General features: G+C 36.7%; 1 protein-coding gene across 1 annotated transcript; it reads right to left on the minus strand.

Moving 5' to 3' along the window:
* On the minus strand, positions 1-5,378 carry LOC110873434. The gene is made up of 6 exons (XM_022122358.2): positions 4,906-5,378; positions 4,025-4,207; positions 3,367-3,480; positions 3,062-3,268; positions 1,987-2,154; positions 1-460 (listed from the first exon to the last, which is right to left on the minus strand). The coding sequence occupies exons 1-6, from the start codon at positions 5,176-5,178 to the stop codon at positions 149-151; spliced, it is 1,257 nt and encodes a 418-aa protein (XP_021978050.1). The 5' UTR covers positions 5,179-5,378; the 3' UTR covers positions 1-148.
* Positions 5,379-21,871: the final 16,493 nt, after the last annotated feature.

Raw genomic sequence — 21,871 nt, forward strand, 5'->3', positions numbered from 1 at the left:
TAACGGGTTCTCAAGGTACAAAAAAAAAATCCAGACAATGTGAACAACAATTTTTCTAACAAAATAGAAAAGGTAGACATTTTGGTTTCTAATTATTTAATCATCTCGTTTCTTGATAACTGAGCAAACAGATGCAATAACAAACTATTTACATAAAAGGAGTATTGGGTTGGGTCTCATGTGCCTGTCTGTTTGTGTTTAAAGTATTTGAATTTGTTGATGTCAATGAAGGGGGTGAGGTTGGTATTATAATGGATTGTAGATTATGTGTTGATAGATTGTTAATGGGGTATACTTGGCTCACCTCTTCATTATTTTCATCTATGTAAACAACATCTTGCATTGTTAGTTGATGGTATTCAACTATTTCTCTTAAAAACCGGTTTTCTCTCGCATAAACTGAATTCTCCTGCGCTAACCGCGCTTTCTCTGCTAAAAGCGACTCCAGTTGCAGCCGTATCTGCAACGTAAATGAAAATTATCAGTAATGGGCCCATTTGGGTTATGTTTAATGTCTCACTGCCAGTTAAAGGAAAGAGGTCAAATGGTCTAAACAGGTTGAAAACGCATACAACCACCTAAATCAGTATAACTACATACAATAATACACACACGCATGACGCCTATAAGAGCCTGATGTAGAGGTGCAAATGAGAAAAAGCTTGAAACGAGCCGAGCCTTATCAAACCCGAGCCGAGCTTGAGCTTAAAATAAAGCTCGTTTATTTATCGAGCCCGAGCTCAAACCTGACATGTGAAGCTCGTCAGGCTTGTCGAGCCTTAGTGTAATATTAGTTTTTACTAATATTTAATAATATATACCCCTCATTTAAAATTGTCTAGTAAACGAGCCGAGCCGAGCTTATTTGTTTACAAGCCGAGCCTGAACCTAACAAAAAATAAGCTTGTTTAGTGAACGAGCCTGAACCCGAGCTTCACTTATCGAGCTCGCGAGCCTAAATGAGTCTATTATTTATATTACTTTTACTTAGTATATTAATTAATAGATAGCCGAGCTCGAGCTTGAGAAACTACCAACGAGCCGAGCTCTCGCTTTGAACACAAAGCTCGAACTGAACTCAGCCGAGCTCTCATAAGTTAATCGAGCTCGGGCTCGGCTCTGCTCGCTTGATCCCCTAGCCTTATGTATTGAAAGTTAAAGCAAAACAGCAAAAGGTACAAGTATTTACGTGGTTCTCACAGTTATTTACTAAAAAATGATTTTGATATATCTGTGTGTATAGATATTTATATAATTGTGCTCCTGTGTGGCTAAGAATAAAATAGTCTTTAGAGGTATCTAGTTGTAGCTTGTAATTTTCTCGGGACAAGAAAACACTGGTTTGATGCTATAATATGAAATCTAGGTCACATGCTCACACGTGCTGAAGATGATAATGTCATTTTCAGATGAGGTGGAGATGTAGGACCCATTACTGGTGGGGTAATTTTCAAACATTTAAGTATAGTGACAAATCATATATGCCAGGGCAACGATTCACATTAACATATTACTGAAAATGAAACACCATAAATCGGTTTAAATCAGTTTGGTTTTCAGTTCCACAGTTTAAAAATTTTTGGGTTCCATTTGGGCCCGGTCCAGTCCAATTCAAGCCCAATGCACACCCTTAGTCCAGTAAGGGTTTCTCTACCACTCGATATTTCAGGACATGACCGGACGTCCAACGGTCTCCTTACCGGTCCACTAGTAGGACCGGATGTAAGAACCGGGTGATGCCCGTAAACATTATAAAAATAAATAGGTTAAAATTGAAATTTTTTAGTAAAAAACCGGTACAACCGCTAAAAATCCGGTTCAACCGGCTGATTTTCCGGTCCGACCACCGGTTCAACTCAAAAGCGGTCCGGTATGGTGAACTGGACCGGTCAGACCTCCTTCGGTTCGCGGTCCGGTTTTCAAAACATTGCTACCACTCAACATGTAAGAAAAAAGATGAGGTAATTTTAAAGAAATCAAACATACCAGATCATCATCTTCAGCATTGTCTCCGTCTCCACCACTCTTCTCCCTAAGACTTTTATTTTCCACTTCTAACTGTGCACAACGCTCTTTCGCAAAAGCGAGATCCGCCTTCACAGTTTTCAATTCCCGAAGTAGAAGCTTTGCTTTGGCAGCCATCGCCATTGAAACCTGTAGTGAAAACCGAAAACCAAATCACGCATCGTACATATATTAAGCAATGAGATACAACCTATTTTGAAAATACAATCATGTGTTCTAATGCATTACAGACGCATTCCCTTTTTAGCTAATTTTGTAGGTTTGACCCATTCGTAAGTAGGCCTGTAACTAAACTGAACGTTCATGAACTGTTCGTGAACTTGTTCGGCGGGAAGTTCGTTTATGTTTGTTTCTTTAATAAACGAACGAACATGAACACAATTTTTTGTTCATTTAAGTAAACGAACAAACATGAACACACATTTTGTTCGTTGATTTATGTTCGTGAACGTTCGTTTATGTTCGTTTATTTACATTTGTTTATGTTCGTTTCAATTTAAATACATAAGTAGTTAAATTCATAAAAATATTAAACATAAAAAGAACTTTCTAACCACTTATATAAATATAACTAATTGCTAATTAGCTTTCTAGTAATATAAATTGGGTTTTCAAATGGAATTTATCATAATTAATCACTAATTTATATAAAAAATTACTCTATGTTCTTTTATGTTTAGTAAATTATGCTCACTTGTGTTCATTTATGTTTCTTCAGTTATGTTCATTTGTGTTGTTTATTGTTTGTTAAATTATGTTTGTTTACATTCATGAACCGTTCATTTAATTTTTAAAACGAACGAACATAAAAGAAACTCGAACATGCCCATTTTCTTAATAAATAATTAACATGAACAAAAAATGTGTTCGCTTATATGTTCGTGTTCAGTTAAAGTTAAATCAACAAACACGAACATGCATCTGGTCGTGTTCGTTCGGTTCATTTACAGGCCTATTCGTAAGTAAATGGGTGGAAATTGCCACCTCAACAATACGAGTTTAAATGGGATCTAATGATACATATTTGAAAACTTACATCTCTAGATGCCTTCAACTGAATTTCTATATCCGTCTGTGTTTGGGGTTGAGTTTGAGTTCGCATCTGCTGTAATTGCTTATTAATCTGAACACTAGAAGTACTATGAGTCTCAGGGACATTGAGACCACTTTTTTTCTTTATATGTAGTTTGCGTGTTTCTTGAATTATGTCTGCTGTTCTATTCTCCACAATCGTCCTGCCTTCCTGTTAGAATAAACAATAAACAAGAACAATATAACAACACATATATAATATCAGTTATGAATCATCTTTTTTACGGGATCTTTACAGCATTTGCATACCTCAAGAGCATTACCAATGTAACTAAGAGATGATGTAATCACTCCTAAACCCTTCTGCAAACCAGGATTTTCAGGCTTTTGATGACTTTCTGGCACCTGATGCTGGCTAGAGTACTGAAAACAGATTGAGAATAATAAGAACAATGCTATTAGTTTGTGTGTTCTATGAATTGTCACAATCACGTTTGATAGTTGTTACATCCACCATATGATTAAGTGTGTTTAGACGTGACGAAGGTATGTAAGGAAAGGACATATAGTACATAAGCGTTATTCAAACTTTGAAGGGTGGATGTGGATGGGTTTTTGTTTGGGGAAACGGCCAAACGGGTCGAAGTGTTGAACAGACTACATGTCTACCAAAGTTTGTTTTTAATGCGTACAACACTACAACCTCCTATATCGTTGATTAAAAAACTTACAGTTAGCACACCACCTGTTTATAAATAAAAAAGTTACAAAGAGGTGGACAGAAAAAAATTTGTGGGTCAATACAACTCGATAGACCCATTGAGACCGAACTAGAAAACACGTGTTTCAACCCGAACCAGTTTTCAGTTGTTAATGTTACCTGAGACCCATCCATCTTTCCATCTCTATATCACTATATGCCAGTCATAAAAATTACTCGTACAACAAACTTAACATCCACAATTACCTGACTTCTTGTCTCTGCATTAGACATTTGCTGCCTCCTTCTTTCTGGTGTTTCATATTGTTGCGCCACATCATCACCATCCTCGATAATGGATCTGGCTTTCCTAGCCAAAACACCCCAAAATCCACGCTTCGGTTTTTCAAAACTCTTCATTGATGTGTAATCATATTTCACAGATTCATCCTAAACAGCATAGAAACTCGTTAACTCATCAACACAAGAAAAAAGTAACCAAAGGTTAGGTTTTATTTTGAACAGAAAAATGGGACACATCATTACTAGAAACCAAAGGATTACAAACAGAACACTTAACTACTATTACAATGGTCTCATAAAGATTATGACACTGACAAAACCAATATTAGAGACCCGCCTTAAACTATCACATCGAATATGAACTGAATAGTAACAGAATATAACTGAAACCTTCCAACCCATAATTAGCATTTTGGATCCTGTTTCTTTGTCAGAGTCCTTTGGTTGTTTGTTGTATTGATCCATAAAACGAGACCTTTATGACTTTATGTTGATCCTTGTAATCTTGGTTTGATTGTTTGAAGTTAACAAGTTAAAATATCATCTATAAATACTTTTAAAAATGATCGCCTCAACACGTGATGTGCGCGCCTTGTGCGTTGCAATGGATCGCAACAAGTTTTTTATAACCAAGCTTGTAATATATTGGTCTAGCAGCATAACATATTTGAAATATAAACACCTAAACCCTAAACTTATCATTCTTAAATCCAATAAGAAGAAACCATGGCTCGAAAATGTAACCGTAATCCTGCTTTAATCAATAACACCATATCTCAAGCATAATAATCAAACAGATATACACAAATACAACTATGACAATCAAACAGATGTCAACAACGAACCTTAGGAGCAGATGAGTGCGAAGATCGAAGTGGATTTGACTTAACATTCCGTGGTGAAATCGCCGGTTGACCATAAGCCGAAGAGAGAGATGAATCACGGTTCGCCGATGACGCTCTAATCGCTTTAGCAGCCAGAGACGGTGTTTCCGACGCGGCGGCACCCTCTTCTAGAGCCGTCGGAGAATCGTGACGCCTTGAATTAGGGTTAGGGTTTGCAAATTCTTCTACAGAGGTTGAATCGGTTGCAAAACCTTGACGTCTTCTGTACGCCATTACGTTGACTAACAGAGTTATTCCACCGCCGCCACGACGGAAACTGTGAACGCCGGGAGACGGAGATGATGATGTGGAGATGTGAATTATGGTCAACAAGTTACTCCGGTATAGGGTGGTTTCCGGTGGTTGTTTTTCTGTCACCGACAGTTGCTAGCTTTCAAATCAAATGGTCAACTTTGAAGTTTTAAGTTAATAAGTGCACGAATATATTGTTGTCTTATCCACAAACATATAGATGCAAGAACTTCATAAAAATAGAAGTAAATAATGATTCAAAAAATTTATAAATTTAAGAGTGAATTTCAAATTTTATTCTTTATCTTATTTTTACTCTGAATTTCAGACGGTGTTCTTTGTTTTTTAATTGACGAGTCTTGTACTTAATGTTTTAAAATCTTACACGTTATGTCTTTTAGCTCTAACCTAGTTAGATTTTTCTGTTAAATCTGGCCATGTGACTTGCACATGAGTGTATTATTGTCATTTTACTTTTCAGAGACTAGTTGTGTAAATAAATTAAATACCTAACATTTGAAAATAAAAAATAGATATATCTCTCATCTCTCTCTCCCACTTACCACCACCATCCACCTCACATCACCTATTGCCATCACCATTTTCAGTCGTTTTTCTCTTGCACAACTCCCAAATCTCCAAACACTTTCCCCATTTCTTAGATCCAACCAACATGCACCAGATAACAAGGACAACGGTCAGAACACGTGGATCCAACCAGCGTGCGCCAGCTCCCCTCTCGCCCAGAAGCACCAACAGTCGTGGCAGAGGGAGCAAAACGAATATTTCTTGTCGTCGACTTCCGGCCCAAGGCCCATCAGCCCATCTCCTTCCTCACCACTCCGGCTATAAATAGGAACCTCCATCCACAGGTTTAAGGATCCACTTCCTTGCTCTCTCACTCTCTTAATTACTTAATCCTCAAAACAGATACTTATTCTCACGTTGGATAGTGGTTACGAGAAGAACCCCCTATTCCCCTCCTCGTAACGAGCTTAACGGAGTGTTTAGTGTTTTGCAGGAGAATCATCAACACGGCTTGGACCAGGCAAAGAAGATTAACCTTATTTGTCGAGGCACAATCCCAAACTAATCGCCAGATTAGTTCCGTGTTTCTTAAGTATTGTAATTATACGAGTAATAAAGTTTAAGTTTGCCTACGTCTACTCATTCGATTGTGATTGTGTTTTCCTTCCTTACAGATTGACTTTAACTCTGATTTCATCGCCTGGCATTTTTTCGAACACCTTCCTTGCATGGCCAAATTCAGGTTGTATTTTTTTTCGTGTTTTAATTCAAGACATTGTTTCGTATTTTACTGTTGGTGGTGTTAGATATGCTTCATGTGTTAACGTCAAAGTATTTGGTTACAAAGCCTTTGTTAAATGTGCTTCATGTGTTGTTAACGTCATAGTCAGGTGTTGCGGGTTGTTTATTGGGTACAAAATTGTTAAATTATAAGAAGCATCTCCTTTGAAACTGATGCTACTTTTGGTTAATTGTGAATCCATGAGAGTTAACATAAAGATGGATGGAGTTAGTCTAATGGACTTAAATTGCAATAAAATAGAAACCTTATTATGTAAATTGCAAGACTTTTGGATTTTGTAAGATATAACAATAAGCACTAAACCAAAGGGACCAAAACCGCAATTACCTCAAAAATTTAATACAGAACATGTTGAATTTCTCATGTGATAAATATTTTCTAAAAAAAGGGAGAAGTACAAGAAACTACAACTATATCTAGAGAAACCATTCTTTCCTCCGCAATCTCCTTTTGAAGCATATTAATCAACTTTACTGTTAAAATTTCAATATAGCAAATATATAAATATATACACACATATAAAATCCAAATGGTAAAAGATTAAAAGCACCCGGTCATAATCAATATAGCCAATTCGCCGGTACTCTCATTCAATTTGTAAGGCATGGTCTCAACAGATATGGATACCTTAGATATTTTTTGTATCAATCTGAAATGATAAAAGTATAAAAATTAGAGAATAAGATGAAATTTTAGTACCTGATACCAAGTGCAGATGCAGTTGGAAATTTGGTGAATGGATATTAAATATATTTATAATTTAATGAAATTATAAATATTAATTAGAATATTCATGTGGTAAATAAAAAAGTAACTCTTGAGTATTTAATTAGTTTTATTAGAGTTTTTAAGTCTCTAATTAAGTGACTAATTAAATGAATAATTAAGTGAATCCTTTCACTAGTCTTGTTCAAATAGTAGACTATGTTTTTTTTTTTTTTTTTTTTTTTTTTGTTACAACAAGAATAGGATATTGCTTGAAACATGAAGAATACTAGAAGTAGTATGAACACTTGAACACCAACTAGAGAGATGAGTACTCTCTAATTATTTCCACCACATGAGTTCAAACACTACAATTACTGGATGTAACCTTAGGCCGGTGAGCCATCTCCGGCAGTACAGACTGCTTCGGCTGTTGTACCCTGGGAGACAGACGCGTCATCTTTAGTAGAGGCGCGAAATCTGTTTTAAGGGAAGCGTGTTGAACACGTGCCTCAACCAAAATCGTCAACGTTTTAGTGTGCTCTTTGTTGCAGTCAATGAGTATTTTTCAAGACTCAAGATGATGAATACTCGAGTCTAGGATGCTATCAAGTGCGCGTGAAGCACCCACCAGAGATGCGGCTTGAATCAAGATTGGTATATATAATTATATTTATATTCTTTTATTTAGTTATTGCAACCGGTATTGTACAATGATATTTCCTACGAATAACGAGAGTTTCGTTATGATATATTTTGTAATTATATTTTACAAAAGGTGAACCTATTTCCTACAAACTTAAAACAGATTTCATGAGATTGTTGCTACAATCTTAAAACCTTATTTATAAGGATTTTGGGTTCACAAAAGGATTTATAATAAAAAAAAATATTTTAAAGACTATGATCTTGTAAATATTTTCTTTTGGGAAATATGTATGTGGTACAACTTGTTGTGTTTGGATTTCTTGAGATTGAGATACAATCTTAAATCCTATACCGTGGTACAAAACTAATGTTTTTGGTTCAACCGTTTGGTTTTTAAACGATTTTGGGAATCGTTAATTTTTTTCTAACTTTTGTGTTAGATCGGGTTTATTAGTGTAAACCATACGTTTTTTGTAAACGTTAAATTCTCTAACATGTGTGTTAGACCGGAATTATTGGTGTCAACCATACGTTTTTTGTAAACGTTAAATTCTCTAACATGTGTGTTAGACTGGAATTATTGGTGTAAACCATATATTTTTTGTAAACGTTAAACTCTCCTAAGTAGAGTTTTTTTTATTACTTTAAATAAGAGTTTTATGTTACTTGATTAGAGTTTTATGTCTCTAATTAAGTCTCTATTTAAAGTAGACTCTTCATCCACCCATGGATTGATATGAACAAATAAGTCTTATAATGATTTTTGTAATCATTTGTCTTCTAACATGTGTGTTAGAAACGTTCATGAAACGCGTTAGTTTGGAAGCAATTTTTTAATTGTTTAGTTTCTAACGTGTGCATTAGAAATGACTTATTTATTTGAACCATATATGTGTTTTTAGAAAGTCGAATTAACATTTTGTGAAAATGTTAATATTTCTAACGTGCGCGTTAGAATTTCTTTCATTTTAACATGATTGTTAAAAATAATTAAAATACAAATGCTTTGAAATGTTTTATGTAAACATTTTATATGAGTAATTTGTTGTAGCATTGATTTTAATGCTTTGTATGATTTAGAAATAAAAGGTCATACATTGAAGTTGATGTTTGATTGACTTCAAGAATTAAATCACTATAAAGTGATAGTGTAGTTGTGTGGGATTCATCACCAACTTTAATTTGTGATTTCTAAATCAATTTGAGTGAAATTTTAATTACTAATTAAACTCTTCATATTGTGAAACTCTTGAGTAGAGTTTTAATGGTGACATTTGATGAGTTTTATTAGAGTTTAAATATATAATTATGGAGACTCTTAACTCTTTATATGTGAAACTATTGAGTAGAGTTTTAATGGTGACATTTGATGAGTTTTATTAGAGTTTAAATATATAATTATGGAGACTCTTAACTCTTCATATGTGAAACTCTTGAGTAGAGTTTTAATGATGACATTTGATGACTTTTATTAGAGTTTAAGTCTATAATTATTGAGACTCTTAACTCTTAATATGGTGAAACTCTTGAGTAGAGTTTTAATGATGACATTTGATGACTTTTATTAGAGTTTAAGTCTATAATTATTGAGACTCTTAACTCTTAATATGGTGAAACTCTTGAGTAGAGTTTTAATGATGACATTTGATGAGTTTTATTGATGACATTTAATGCTCTAATTTGGTCATGTTTTGTATATATAAAATGACTTAAATTTTCTAACATGTGTGTTAGAAAATGTGTATCACGAATACGAGGTTAGAGATTGTTCATAATGAACAGAAATGTTTTATGTAAACATTTAATTGCCTATGTGAGCATTAAAGATGATGAGAAATGGTTTATTTTATAGACTATATCTTTGGAAAACATTTTATGTAAACGTTCGATTCTATAATGTGCTTGTTATAACGTTTTTTTTTCTAACATGCGTTTAGAAAATGTTATTTGGTGAAAAACAACTTGGTGTTGTTGTAACAAATTTAATTGTTCAAGTTTACTACTTAAATGTAGTATTTGTAACAACTTGGTGTTGTTTTGAGCATAATTGTCCAAGTTTAAAGTTTAAACACGAAATGGGGAACTTGTACTTACAAGTGCATGGAGTCTTATTGAGGTAGTACCTCAAGACATGCCATGGGATGATATTGTTGAAAAGATTTCGGTCAGATTATAAAGTGTTGAAGATAAAAGCACTTTGCTATTTGATGTCTATATATTGTCTATGCTTTCGTTTAAATTCAAAAGTGATTGGCACTTATGATTTAGTTTCCAATGTATTTTATTGTTTTGTGTTCAATATCTTCGGATAACACATGCAATTTTTTACAAAGAAATAAATCACTAATGGTTGTGACGTATAAATTATTTTTGTGGAAAATAATTATAACGTCGGTTATACATTGTTTAAAATAATATGGTTTTAAACGGATAGTACATGAAAATACTTGGACATAAACAACTTGAGAGTTGTTACATTGACTAAAAGTCAAAGACGAAACATCAAATGTATAACCACATCATGAATGAGTAATGAAAGAACGTAGTGAGTGTATTGAGATGAAATACACTAACGACATTCATGTCGCATACTTCATTAGAAGTCATTGAAAAATTCACAAGTGTGAATTCTAACATATGAAAGTAAAAGTACTATATGTTATTGTATACCTTTAATAAATCTTGCGAGATTTATAAGTAGATGCGTCTACCACTTGATTACTGTTAGATCTATATGGAGATTTTACCTTCATTTGGGAGAGCATCCTAAATATACATATCTCCTAATGAATAACAATAGATGTGTGCAAATCACTTATGGCAAAATTATGAATGCCATGTTGTTGAGTGTCGATCTAGTTGATTCTATCTCACACATAATAGTGAGTGTAGACAAGGAACCTTCATCTTGTTGGTGATGAATGTGTTCACCAAGTGACTTGGATTAAGACTTATGTTTAAGTACTTATGAGTCAATGGTAGATTGTTGGAGATCAAAGGTAATCAAGTTATGTTCCTTAAATGAATGATGAAATTTAGCTATGTGCTATATATAATAATTTGTGAGACCTTCCTAAATATTGGTGTTTTAGGATTATGAATAAGTCTCATTATTTTGTCTTAACAAGGGATGAATGTTACAAAGTGATATTATGATATCCTTAGGGCTGTGAAGAATCAGAATGATGCATCTTCTGTTCACATGCTAAAGTATTGTAGTCTAAAGCATGCTAGACTAGTACTTGGTTAATTATGGGTCTTGACGGAGGCTAATTAACTCTAAACATTCAAATGTGTATGAACACAAAAAGAATTTGTGTATGGAAAAAGTTGAGAGAGAATTTTCATTCATTATAAGGAAATGACATGTAACTTTTAAGAGTTTATTCGAAAAGCTAATGAGGAGAACTCATTGTCTAAGCTTATTCTAGATGCTAAATTAGAATTATTCTAAGTTGGTGACAAACTTATGACAATGGCATGTGTTGCTTTGGTCAGCTCGGAAGCTTGTGTAAGCTAATGCAATATGAGTTGAATTCACTGATACAATAAGGTTGGTCTTGTTCAATCATATGTGTATAAATGTCGCCATAAGTGGTGTTACGGAAATGTTGATCAAATGGCAAGAAATGTGGGGGAGGAACCATTTAAGAAACAACCCTATAAGGGTATGTAGAAATGGTTCTCATTAACACATCTAAATGTTATCCAATAACACTTAAATGTGGGGGGTGTCTTGCATTTGTTTTTAGCAATAAGGATTTTGTAATCCAATCTAACATTGCAAATAGACGACTAAGTGGAGGACACAAAGGTCGTAGTGTATAATGGAGATGTGTTTGCCTTAAATGATACACGTATCTTACAAAGACATATGTTATAACCAGATTCAGATGCCCACTGAGGTTATAGTTGTAACACCCCGTGTTTTCCAAAAGTCAAAGTCAAAGTCAAGAGTTGACTGTTATTGGAATTAAAGATCAATAAAGATTAATTTCGTTTTAGTTTCATTTTGATTTCATATTATTTGGAGTAAGTGTTGTATAATCAAACTAATCGGCCGATAATCGAACTGTGAATCAACGACCGACTGTGAATGATAGGAAGTAACAATGCAATAAAGCTAGTCAATCAATAATCAAGCTAATCAAATCAATCATCGAACTCAAGTGTGGGGATTTTAGTACTTTTTATACGTGTGTGTGTGCCTTATGTGTTACTTGTGCATGTTTACTTTTGTGTTAAAGTGTGTGGTGAATCAATCAAATCAATCAAGAATCGAAGGTGAATCAAACTCAATGGAAATCGAACCCGAAATGGTTGTAAGGATGCTCGTATGTTAGATATAGTAGTTGAGACTAAAAGTAATTTGATTAGGAATTCTATCATTCTCAAATCATCGTTCATCGAAGTCGAAATATCAAAAATCGTCGCGAAACACTCAAAACCAGGCAAGCCGATCGAACAGGGCAACCTGATCGAACAGGCTAGCCGATCGAACAGGGCAACCTGATCGAACAGGCTAGCCGATCGAACAGGCTGTTCGATCGGGCAGCTGCTCGATCAGGGATGCTGTTCGATCAGCTGACCTTTTCCTCTTTTGGAAGCCTATAAATAGGGCTGTCCTTGTCAAACTTTCCACTTTTGGAAAAGCTCTGACCGACCAGCCTCTTCTTCTCACTAAATCTCAGATTTCTCTCAAACCGGTAAGTATTTCGCTCTAATCCTTGTACGTTCTTGTTCATTAATCGATTCTACATCTTTCTATCTTTCAAAATCTGAATTTCATCCATGAAATCACCAAGATCTAGGTGTTCTTGGGTGATGTCATCATGTGTTCTTCAAGAACACTAAGTTTTGGCATCATTCCACCATGAATAACTTAGATCTAACCGATTTCCACATAAATAACCTAAAATCTTCCAAAGATCTTAACATTTCACGGTGGAAAAGGATTGGAAGATGGGTTTTCATCTATCTTTCAACTCTTTTACACTCAAAAAGGTGAAAACGAGACTTGAACCGACTTACAAATCAATCTAAACAAACACATGGTTCAAGATTCGGGTTCTACCGAGAGATATACCGATTTCGGGTTAAACGTTAAACTTAAGTTCCAAACCGCCTCTGGCCGAGCTTGGGTGATTCCTGCTCGAGTCAGTAGACTAAGTAGGGACTTCAGCTTTGTGGTTCAACTCGTAGTCAAAATATCCCTAAAACATCAACAATTAACGGGAATAACCAAGTGTTAAGTGATAGGTTAACCGAATCGAGAAGCTGGCCGAACGGCTAGGCTGTTCGATCGAACAGCCCAACCGAACGACTATGCCAGCCGATCGACTAGGCTAACCGATCGACTAGCACTTAGTCCCACAAACTCATGAAGTGTAGTATTGACGAGGTACTGTTCGATCGACTACGCCACTCGATTGTAATCATTACTGCTCGAATCATGAGATACTATACTTCAAAACACTTAGACTTTTCGAAACATTGGAATGTCACCCGATCGAGCATGCCAACCGATCGAGTGACATATTTGAAAACATTGAAGTGCTAGCCGATCGGTTGGGCTAACCGATCGAACAGCTGTTCGATCGGCCAACCTGAAAGGTAGTACAAACCATCATACACAAACACATCCTTCACATCAAAGGAAGAAACAATCCACTTGAAGGAACCAGCCGATCGAGCCAGCCGGCCGATCGAATGGATGTTCGAACGAACTTTCAAACCAATCGAACAGCCCACTCGATCGAACTGCTGTCCGATCGAATGGTCTACCCGATCCAAGTACATTGGTTACTTTTTCCGCGTTACTCATCGTTGTGTTATCGAACTATTCAGGCTAACCTATTCTCAGTGCTCCTCTCAATCCACGATCAACCACTGTGAGTATACTCGATCCCTTTTTGCTTTCAGCACTTTTGGGTGTTACATACGTAATCTATCAAATTCACAAACAACACAAACTATTTGAACGCTAACCTACTTGCATGTATTACTTGTCTAAATGATTGCTGTTTATTATGTTTACACGTGGAGTGCTATCTGCCTGCTTTAGCAACGTAGTACTATAGTTTGGACTCAGCACCCGTTCACACGGGGGTTGCTAAGGACAATTACTTGCATGGATTACGGTGGTAATCATGTATTGCGAACTGTCTCGGACAGTCAACTTGAAGTCATTGGTATCGATGGTCCCATGTTGATAATTTACATGCATCGTTTGCCCTTGTGTACGTGCTTGGTTATGCGTAAACTATTCGAACTCTATATGCTATATCAAACTTGTGTACTCACCTTTACATTATATGTATTGACTTTTATTTTAACGTATGTGACAGGTGTTTAAGCTACTAGCGTGCTAGGGAAGCGAGGCAATAATAAGCTTCTAGGAGCCTGTGACCTTAGGACAGTGTCCACATACCTGCTCCAGGGTCATAATTATCTGTAGATCTTGTACTGGCACCTGTAGTCAGTAAGATCTATAGTTAGCCGTTTAGAAGTCTTAAGACAATATTTAATTCGGTCTGTAATAATTAAGAATTTGAGTTGTCGGAACAGTTCCCATATTGTTTAGTTGATTTCTATGATAACTTGTTATTATTTGGGACACGGTATGGGACGTGTTATATAACTGAATTGTATGATAGTTGTTGTGGAAACTTCTGAACAATCTGTTTCGCTCAGTGCCGCGCCCCGATGATTCCGCCATCGGTTGGGGTGTGACAATAGTCTTAGAAGTTGACAATAGGCAAAATTAATTTACGAGTTAAGAACACATCATGACAACTTGTCACAGCCCCCGATCCCTATCTCCCGGGAACGGGCGGCCGTGAGCCAGTTTCGGTGGTATCACATTTATTTATTCAATTTGGCAGCGGAAATTTTCATCAGGACCGTAGTTAGGAAATATTTTAATCAGAGTAAACCACCATGTTTATAACATTAAACATATGGGTAAAAACCCAAGTTTTCAATACACACGTTTCATAGGAATACATCCTATTTATTTGAATAAAAACATCCATTTTATTCTTAGGTAACTTTATTGCCACTTTTCCAAGCCTTCAGTGCTGTCCAGCTGGCTTCTATTTGGCTTTCACATTTTGTTACCTGAAACGCGTTTTAAAAACATTTTGTCAGTGGGAAATACTGGTGAGTGAATCCCAGTTTAATCAAGTTTAAGTAAAAACCAATTTGCAGTATTGAGGGCACATCCGCAATTACATTTGTATCCAAGACATCACAATTAACATCAGTGGTACGGTCATACTCAACATATGGGATGTTACCACGCCAGTAACCAATTTTGTATACAAAACCCCAACATACCCACTATAATTGTATTCTTCACAAATACTCAATAACTGTCATTTGCATGGAAAGGTATTTAAGGTTTTGTAAAAACAGTTTACAAAAAGGAGATTACTCACATTGCTGTTTTAGGTTTTTCGTAAGGGTTTCCTGGAGATAATCTATAAATTACACAAATGCACGTGTGTTAGTATAATAACCCATTTTAACATTAGTAATACCCTCCCCGAGACGGCATTCCAACGACTACGTCGGGCAGAACCACGACAGCCGTTACGGAACCCTAGATCAATCGGGCAGCGTATCTAATACGTCTCCAGGGGTTATAATACTTACATCGTAGCAGAACCTCGCTATTTTAGGGGGTATAATGCCCGGCTATAATAATTTCCTACAGAAAGTGTGATTTGAGAATCGAAAATTGAACGAGACGTACTGAAGGCCGATTGCCTCTATTTATAGTTCTGTAATCTCGGTCTCTCGCGGCCCGCGTGGGGTTTGGGCCTAGTTTACGCGGCCCGCGTCAAAGTGGGTCAACGGTATAGCTTGGCCGGGTCACCCACTAGGTTTGACACGAGTTCGACACGTGGCCGCACCGGGTCATGCCACAATTTGGGTCGCTCGCGGCCCGCGTTATCTTACCCCAACATGTACGCGGCCCGCCTGAACTAATGGTTTAAGAGAAGTCTGGTTACACTCTCGCGCGGCCCGCATAAGCTTGAGGTGAGGCCCATGCGGCCCGCCTCAACTTAACTTTTATTGTTTTTATTTATTTTATATAATATAATCTATTTTGGGCTCGGTTTTAAAATACGGGGTGCATATAAAGACAAATAGATGTATTTACAAATATATTAGGGCGTCGGAATTATTACGAGAGGTGTCGGTTTTACCGAGGGTTGTTACATCCTCCCCACCTTGTTTTAGAGCTCGTCCTCGAGATCTACTGGAACAAGTGTGGATATTTCTTTTTCATTTCTATCCACCAGAAATTTTTCCTTAAATCCTGGTACATTTTATTACTTCCTGGATGCATCGTATATTTAGACTTATGGGCTTCTTCTAATATACGGTGACGTAAGTTTCCTAATTTAGGTATCCAGGTTCTCTTTTTATGGAATCTCCAAATTCCATATGTTCCTTGTTCTAATTCCTTAATCATTCCTTTTAATTTTTCAGTATCTTCCTTGATTACTGATTCTTGTGCTTCTCTAATCTGTTCATTTAAATCTACTTGCAGATTTAATTTAAGAGAACGTACCCTTTTTGGCTTTTCATAATATTTTCGACTTAAAGCATCAGCCACCACATTGGCTTTTCCTGCATGATACTGGATATCACAATCATAATCACTAAGTAACTCCATCCAGCGTCTCTGTCTCATATTCAACTCTTTTTGCCTGAAGACATATCTTAAACTCTTATGATCTGTGAATATGGTAAACTTACTTCCATCAAGATAATGTCTCCAAATCTTAAGGGCAAAAATTATAGCTCCTAATTCCAAATCATGGGTTGAATAATTTTCTTCATGGCTCTTAAGCTGTCTAGAAGCGTAAGCTATAACCTTTTGGCGTTGCATCAGCACACATCCATAACCTAATTTAGATGCATCACAATAAATTACAAAGTCTTCATTTCCTTCAGGTAATGCTAATATAGGTGCATGGGTTAATCTTTGCTTAAGGATTCTAAAAGCTTCTTCTTGTTTTGGTCCTCATTCAAACTTAACAGATCTACAGGTTAACTTAGTTAAAGGGATGGCTATCCTAGAAAAATCTCGAATAAATCTTCTATAATAACTGGCCAATCCTAAGAAACTTCTAATCTCAGTTGGTGACTCAGGGGTTTTCCATTTAGTAATTGCCTCGATCTTTGTTGGATCTACATGAATTCCTTCATGATTCACCAAATGTCCGAGAAATTGCACTTGTTCTAACCAAAATTCACACTTTGAAAACTTAGCATAAAGCTTCTCTTTTCTCAATAAACTTAAAAGTAAGTGCAAGTGCTTTGCATGCTCATCTTTACTTTTAGAGTAAATTAGAATATCATCTATGAAGACAATTATGAATTTATCCAAATATGGCTTACATATTCGGTTCATCATGTCCATAAATGCGGCTGGGGCATTGGTTAAACCAAATGGCATGACAGTAAATTCATAATGACCATACCTTGTTCTAAATGCGGTTTTAGGAATATCCTCTTCCTGTACCTTTAATTGATGATATCCTGATCTTAAATCGATTTTAGAGAAAAATCGAGCTCCTTGAAGTTGATCAAACAAATCATCGATCCTCGGTAATGGGTACCGATTCTTAATCGTAACTTTGTTCAATTCACGGTAGTCAATGCACATACGCATTGATCCGTCCTTCTTTTTGACAAATAATATCGGTGCTCCCCACGGTGATGAACTTGGCTGTATAAATCCTTTTTCCAATAATTCATCTAATTGTTTCTTTAGTTCTTGCATTTCAGCGGGTGCCAAACGGTAAGGTGCCTTGGCAATTGGTGCTGTCCCTGGTAGCAGATGGATCCTGAATTCAACTTCCCTGTCTGGCGGTAATCCAGGCAATTCTTCTGGAAAGACATCTAAAAATTGGGATACTACTGGGATATCTTTTAATTCATTTCCTTTAGTGTTAGTGATTACCGAAATCAAATATACTACAGACCCTTTTCTTATACAGCTTGCAGTTTTCATCACAGAGATGAATTTAGTGGATCTAAAAGGTTTATCTCCTTTAATTGAGATCTTTTCACCTCTTGGTGATTTTAATTGAATTGTCTTTTGATCACATAAAATACTGGCTTTATTGGCTATTAACCAATCCATTCCTAATACTACATCAAATCCAGCCAGATTCATGGGATAAAGGTTTGCAATAAACTTTTGATTAGAAATTTCTATTCTTACTCCCTGTAAGATTTCAGAAATCCTAACAGTTTCTCCATTTGCAGTTTCTACTAGACATTCTTGTGGTAGTTTAGTTAATGATTGATTTAGGAGTTTGCAAAATGAAGTATCAATAAAACTTTGGTTTGCACCAGAGTCAAATAATACTTTAGCAACAATATCATTAACTAAAAATGTACCAGCAATGACGTCCGGAATCATCCTAGCTTCGTCTGCAGTTAGCACGAATGCTCTGGTATTTTTAGGATTTTTGTTGGTTGCAGCTGGAGCCAATTTCGGACAGTTTGTCCTAATGTGACCTTTTTCCCCACAATTGAAACACATTCCATTACTGGATTTCTTCTTGCAATTCTCTTCCTTGTGTCCTGGGGCCTTGCAAAAATTACAGTAAGTAGAGCATCTTCCAGAATGCTTCTTTCTGCAGGCTTTGCAGTAGGGTGCAGAGGTAGAACCTACATTCCTACGATTGGAATTCCCAGAACGGAATTCTTGAGTAAGCCTTTGGGTTAGGTTTCTCCTCTGATCTTCTTCTCTAGTACGGATTAACTCATCTGTCAAGGTATTGGCTAGTTCTACAGCTTCCTCTATGGTTTGGGGTCTAGCTGCCTTGACTACATGTCTAATTTCTCCAATTAATCCCCAGATGTAACGGGAGATTAACACTGGTTCAGGTGATGCAAGGGTAGGTACTATTCTAGCATATTCAAAGAATGTGGTAGTGTAACCCTTACTATCTACCCCGGTCATTCTTAGATTCAGAAACTTATTTACTATCTGTTCTTTTTCATTGGGAGGGCAGAATTTCCTTTCTACCATGTTCTTGAATTCTTCCCATTCCATATTATAAATCCTATCACTTCCTCTGGATTGGAGGATAGTGTTCCACCATTCTAAGGCTGCATTTTTAAACAGATTTGAAGCAAACATTATTTTATCTTCTTCAGCACACTTGCTTATTTTCAGAACTGCCTCAGTTTTCTCTATCCAGCGTAAAGCTGCAATGGGTCCTTCATTGCCCGAGAATTCTATTGGTTTACAGGACCAGAATTCTTTGTAAGAACAACCATATGGAATGGTTCTTCTTCTTTTGGGAATGGGCGCTTGAAGTACGAATCCATTGTTCACACTGTTTTCTGGTTCAGTTGGTCGCTTACTGCTATGCTTACTTTTATTATTCGCTTCCTGAACTGTTTGAATAATAAATGGCATCGCATCTATAATTCCCTGTGCCACAATATGCTGAACGGCACTATTATCCATTTGATTTCCGTTGTTATTATTGTCCGAATTCTCATTAACCACGTTAATGTTACTCTGGTTATCGTTATTCAGATTTTCTTGATTTCCTCCGTCGGCCATCTGAATTTTAGACATTTACCAAATATTAATATCACAAATAATATTTATATATAGCCAATCACATGACACGCACGTTTAACCAAAAACGTCGAGCATTGCGACTTTTACTCTTTTTATATAGTATGCATCAATACACACCAGTACAGAAATAAAATTTACAGTACCGACTGAAATGTAAAACTACAATACTAATAGTATGCATCCGTAGTTTTTTTTTTTTTTTTTTTTTTAACACATACACACATATATATTATTATATTATTATTATTATTACTGTTTCTACCATCACCTTCACTGATATGGATTCATCCAAAAATCCATATTACGCTCATCGTATTTCCATACGAGGCGTTCTCCCACCTGTCGCATTCTATCACTGCTTTCTAAAATTTCCTCCCCAAAAGTCCTAAGTTCCTGGACATTTTCTGCACTCATTGGGGGTGCAGGTTCTAGGACTGGGTTTGGAAACTGAGGTACGGGTTCCTGATACGGAGGCATAGGGGCTTGGTACGGGTATGGATTTTCTAAAATTTCCCTAACATGTGCGTCACTAATGTTGTAGGGATCTTGAGGATCTAACCCTGGATAAGCTCCTAAGTTGGGTATTGGCACATTTTCCTGAATTGGGTTTTGTTGCACGTAGTCCCGAACATCGTCCCACCAGGGGTCGTAGTTGTTTGGGTCTAAAGGATCAGGTGCAGGTACCCTAGGTATCTCCTCCGGGTTGTACTCAGGTATTTCTATCTGGTCTTCTATTTCCATGGGTTGATCAGGATTTTGTGGTTGTGGTGCTAGCATTTGTTCCAGGTTTGGGTCAGCAGCAGTGGTTGCTAAAATATGGATATTAGCGATACCCCTATTGAGCATATCCTGATTATAAGCATCAGTTTCTCTTTTTGCTGCGGCTAACACTCGCTGTTCCTGCAACTTTTTCATTCTTTTCCTACGTTCGTGCGCTCCCCTACTGAACCATCCCCTCTTTTTCTGAGGAAATGGCTCTTCAGACTGAGCCTTAAACACAAAGATCCCTTCTTCTGTGTCAGCAGAATACCCTGAGAGGGCAGGCTGAGAAGAGGAGGTGCCTTCGCTCCTAGGCGAACCAGACAGTTGACGATAGGCGTCAGAAGGTCCTTGGTCACTCATACTGTAAACTAACAAATAGTCAGATAACACATAGCAAGAAATACAATTATACACGTATTTCCATAATTTATTTCCTAACACTTTGAATTTTGATGTCAGCAGAACACTTCTGTGGCTGAATTAGTGGCATAGCTCTGATACCACCTTCTGTCACAGCCCCCGATCCCTATCTCCCGGGAACGGGCGGCCGTGAGCCAGTTTCGGTGGTATCACATTTATTTATTCAATTTGGCAGCGGAAATTTTCATCAGGACCGTAGTTAGGAAATATTTTAATCAGAGTAAACCACCATGTTTATAACATTAAACATATGGGTAAAAACCCAAGTTTTCAATACACACGTTTCATAGGAATACATCCTATTTATTTGAATAAAAACATCCATTTTATTCTTAGGTAACTTTATTGCCACTTTTCCAAGCCTTCAGTGCTGTCCAGCTGGCTTCTATTTGGCTTTCACATTTTGTTACCTGAAACGCGTTTTAAAAACATTTTGTCAGTGGGAAATACTGGTGAGTGAATCCCAGTTTAATCAAGTTTAAGTAAAAACCAATTTGCAGTATTGAGGGCACATCCGCAATTACATTTGTATCCAAGACATCACAATTAACATCAGTGGTACGGTCATACTCAACATATGGGATGTTACCACGCCAGTAACCAATTTTGTATACAAAACCCCAACATACCCACTATAATTGTATTCTTCACAAATACTCAATAACTGTCATTTGCATGGAAAGGTATTTAAGGTTTTGTAAAAACAGTTTACAAAAAGGAGATTACTCACATTGCTGTTTTAGGTTTTTCGTAAGGGTTTCCTGGAGATAATCTATAAATTACACAAATGCACGTGTGTTAGTATAATAACCCATTTTAACATTAGTAATACCCTCCCCGAGACGGCATTCCAACGACTACGTCGGGCAGAACCACGACAGCCGTTACGGAACCCTAGATCAATCGGGCAGCGTATCTAATACGTCTCCAGGGGTTATAATACTTACATCGTAGCAGAACCTCGCTATTTTAGGGGGTATAATGCCCGGCTATAATAATTTCCTATAGAAAGTGTGATTTGAGAATCGAAAATTGAACGAGACGTACTGAAGGCCGATTGCCTCTATTTATAGTTCTGTAATCTCGGTCTCTCGCGGCCCGCGTGGGGTTTGGGCCTAGTTTACGCGGCCCGCGTCAAAGTGGGTCAACGGTATAGCTTGGCCGGGTCACCCACTAGGTTTGACACG

This window comes from Helianthus annuus, chromosome 8 (genome assembly GCF_002127325.2).
Source record: "Helianthus annuus cultivar XRQ/B chromosome 8, HanXRQr2.0-SUNRISE, whole genome shotgun sequence".
NCBI classification, from domain to species: Eukaryota; Viridiplantae; Streptophyta; class Magnoliopsida; order Asterales; family Asteraceae; genus Helianthus; species Helianthus annuus.